This window comes from Nicotiana attenuata, chromosome 7 (assembly GCF_001879085.1).
Source record: "Nicotiana attenuata strain UT chromosome 7, NIATTr2, whole genome shotgun sequence".
NCBI lineage: Eukaryota > Viridiplantae > Streptophyta > Magnoliopsida > Solanales > Solanaceae > Nicotiana > Nicotiana attenuata.
In genome coordinates this window covers 81,038,884-81,042,026 of record NC_031995.1, presented here as the reverse complement: position 1 = coordinate 81,042,026, position 3,143 = coordinate 81,038,884, and the positions used below count along the sequence as shown (strand labels likewise).

At 40.0% G+C, this 3,143-nt stretch overlaps 1 protein-coding gene across 1 annotated transcript; it reads right to left on the bottom strand.

Moving 5' to 3' along the window:
- Positions 2,153–2,485, bottom strand: LOC109230192. Its single transcript, XM_019395716.1, has one exon. It carries the CDS (start codon positions 2,483–2,485, stop codon positions 2,153–2,155), a length of 333 nt encoding a protein of 110 aa, XP_019251261.1.

Here is a 3,143-nt window from a genome sequence, read left to right as displayed (position 1 = left end):
TAAGCATAAACTAGTGTTTGCAACCACTAATTCAACAATAAAAATATAAATTAGTCCAAATATCAAACACCTATAGACATTCAAACCTTAAAACACAAGACTTATCAATTACCCACACTAGGGTTGAGCCACAACCCTAGCTGATGGGTCTAGCTACTCATGATAATAGAGGAAAACAAAAGAAATAGATGAAGATAAACCCATAATATTAAATTTCTAATTAAAACTTGAAGATTCAATGGTAAAACTCTTGTAAAAAATTACTCCAAATAGTAAGAAAACACTATTCATAAGCGCACCTCAGCTGTAGAGTCTAACTGATGACCTAAAAATGGGAAAAGAAACTATTTATGCTACGCTGAAAATGCTGGACAAAAATACCCCTGCGGGGCTAGTGCGGACCGCACAAAATCGAGTGCGGCCGCACTAAGGCTCTTAGCTAAAAAATCCTGCTCTCTAAACATGGCCACCGCGGACCGCACAAAATGCACCGCGGCCGTGGTGGCTCCTGTTGCGGTCCGCACAAAATGGAACGCGGACCGCATTGCCATCAATCCTCCAACTTGACAGCTCTCGGAAGTTTAGCTTTGCGGACCGCACAGAATCGAGTGTGGCCGCAATAAAGTCAATGCGGACCGCACATAATGGAGTGCGGCGGCATTGCTTTTCTGCCTTTGATAAGTACTCTCTGAACCTCTCCTTTGCGGACCGCACAGAAGGAGTGCGGCCGCATTGGTCCTGTTTTGCTGAGCTTGGACTTGTTCTTGGTACTTGTGCATATTTCACTCCTTTTTGAGCTGGTTTTGACGAATTGTCACCTTGTTGATCAAACCCTGCAATCAAGTACAACATGTAAGCCTTTGGGACTATTTTGTACATATTTCTAATCAAAACTCAAGTAAGGAGTGTAAAATGCATCATAATCCCTAGTTATCAAACAAATAAAAGATTGCTTAGAAGACAGTTTATCAGACAAACAAGAAATATATTTCATCTAAGAAAAAGGCATATATCCTAATCTTTGATGCAAAAAAAATCAACTTTATTACCTGAAGTAACATGATTACATAAGGTAGTGCAAGCACTGTAATCACATCTAGGTAAAGAAGGAATAACTGAAATGGTATTTACAGATGTATCAAGTTTAGAAGAGGATTGAATGACATACAGCCCATTTGGTGCTCCACCAATTTCCAATGGCCTCTTCAGAGAAAGGCCCTGTATGAGACAAGAAAATTTGGTAAATAAGGCTGTACAACTGAATTGAGAAACTAATTGAGGAACAAAGATGAGATTGAACTGAAAAGAAAGAACTAGAAGAACATTAGACAAAGTAAAATCAACACAAAGATTTAGATAACTAGTGCATGTTACTTTTACTTTATAACCATTTGGGAGTGTTACTAGAAAAGGAAAGGATAAAAGTTAAATGTTGTGTAAGAGATGTTTGTGAGATGTCATATGATTTGTTGCACCTGAATCTAGAATCCAAGTGTTCACTTTTAAATCTGAAGCACAACACAAGGCAAGAGAATAAACAGCATGGCTGCAGAACACACCTGCAAAATCACCCATGGCAACATTGCTAGTGGGAGCTTCCTGGATTGGTGTGGTTATGTGAGATTGTTGAAAGAGATTCATCAAGTATTGGTATTTCTCCTTGGTGAAACCATGAGCAGAGGCGGGTGTTGTACCTTCATAGGAGGATGATGAATTTGTTCTAAGTTCATCAACTTGAACACAAGCTGCTGACCTTTTTCCTTTAGTGAATTTGAAGTCCATTGGGAAGCCATGAAGTCTGTAGCACTTGTCAACTGAATGTCCAGGCTTCTTAGAATATTTGCAAACACTAGTCACCCTCTTGTTATCAAAATTGACCGTCTGAGTGTAGATTTTTTTAGTGTTGTTGTACTGAGGAAGAACAATGGGTGGAGTAGGAGAGGTCTTGACAGAAAAAGAGGCAGACTCTGAGAGGAAGTTGACCCCTGATGATTGAAGTTCTCTTTGATTTTCATCATTAAGGAGCATAAAATAAGCCTTTCCTAGAGTTGGCATAAGAGTCATCATTAAAATATTGCTTCTGATATTGGAGTAAGTGTCATTGAGCGCAGTTAGGAAGTGGATCAGTTACTGCCCTTCACTGCATTGTGGCTTAGCCCCATGTGCAAGATGGACCAAAAGAGGCAGTTTTCAACTCATCCCACAGCTTCCTAAGTTTGGTGTAGTAACTAGGAATATCAAAAGATCCTTGAGAGACACCAGCAACCTCTCTTTGAATTTGATAGTACCTACTGGCATTAGACTGCCCATACCTTTCCTCTATATCTCTCCAAATCTCTCTTGCAGTGTCACAATGTAGGACACTATCAGCAATATCTTTAGACAAAGAATTGCTTAACCATGCAAACACCATGTTGTTGTATCTCACCCAGTGGTCATAGAGAGGGGAATCAGGTGATGGCTGGGAGATTCTTCCATTGATCATCCCAGCCTTGTTCTTTGCAGATAGTACAATAAGAACATTTTTCTTCCAGGATACATAACCAGTTCCATTGAAGGGTACTGGTACAAGTAGATGTCACGACCTAAGTTCTCCCTCCATGAACTGTCGTGACGGCACCTGGTCTCTACGACTAGGTAAGCCTAACAATTAGAGGAAAAAATTTAGAAGTACAAAACTAGCCAACTAACAGGTAAATATAAATAAAGTGCTTAAAAAGCCGCTTGGCATACACAATAATCACACTCTCGGCCAATAATAACACTCACAAAACCCGGAATCTCATGAATCACAAGCCAAAGAAAATACATAGTGTTATAACTCCAGAAGTCTAAACGTAACAAAATACAAGAAGTCTATAACTAAAGGGAGAATAGAGAGGGACTTCTAGGTCTGCGGACGCGGCAGATATACCTCGAAGTCTCTGGATCGCCTCGCCTCGCCTCACGGATAGTATGGCTGAGCAGAAAAACCTAGATCTGCACACGAAAAAACATGTGCAGGAAAGGGCATGAGTACACCACGGCGGTACCAGTAAGTGCCAAGCCTAATCTCGGTCGAGTAGTGACGAGATCAGGTCAGGGCCCTACTGGTTTTTTATATATATATATATATATATATATATATATATATATATATATAT

Bases quoted from the DNA above. Each gene is read 5' to 3' on its own strand.
- LOC109230192 (XM_019395716.1), bottom strand. From the start codon at position 2,485: ATGATCAATGGAAGAATCTCCCAGCCATCACCTGATTCCCCTCTCTAT.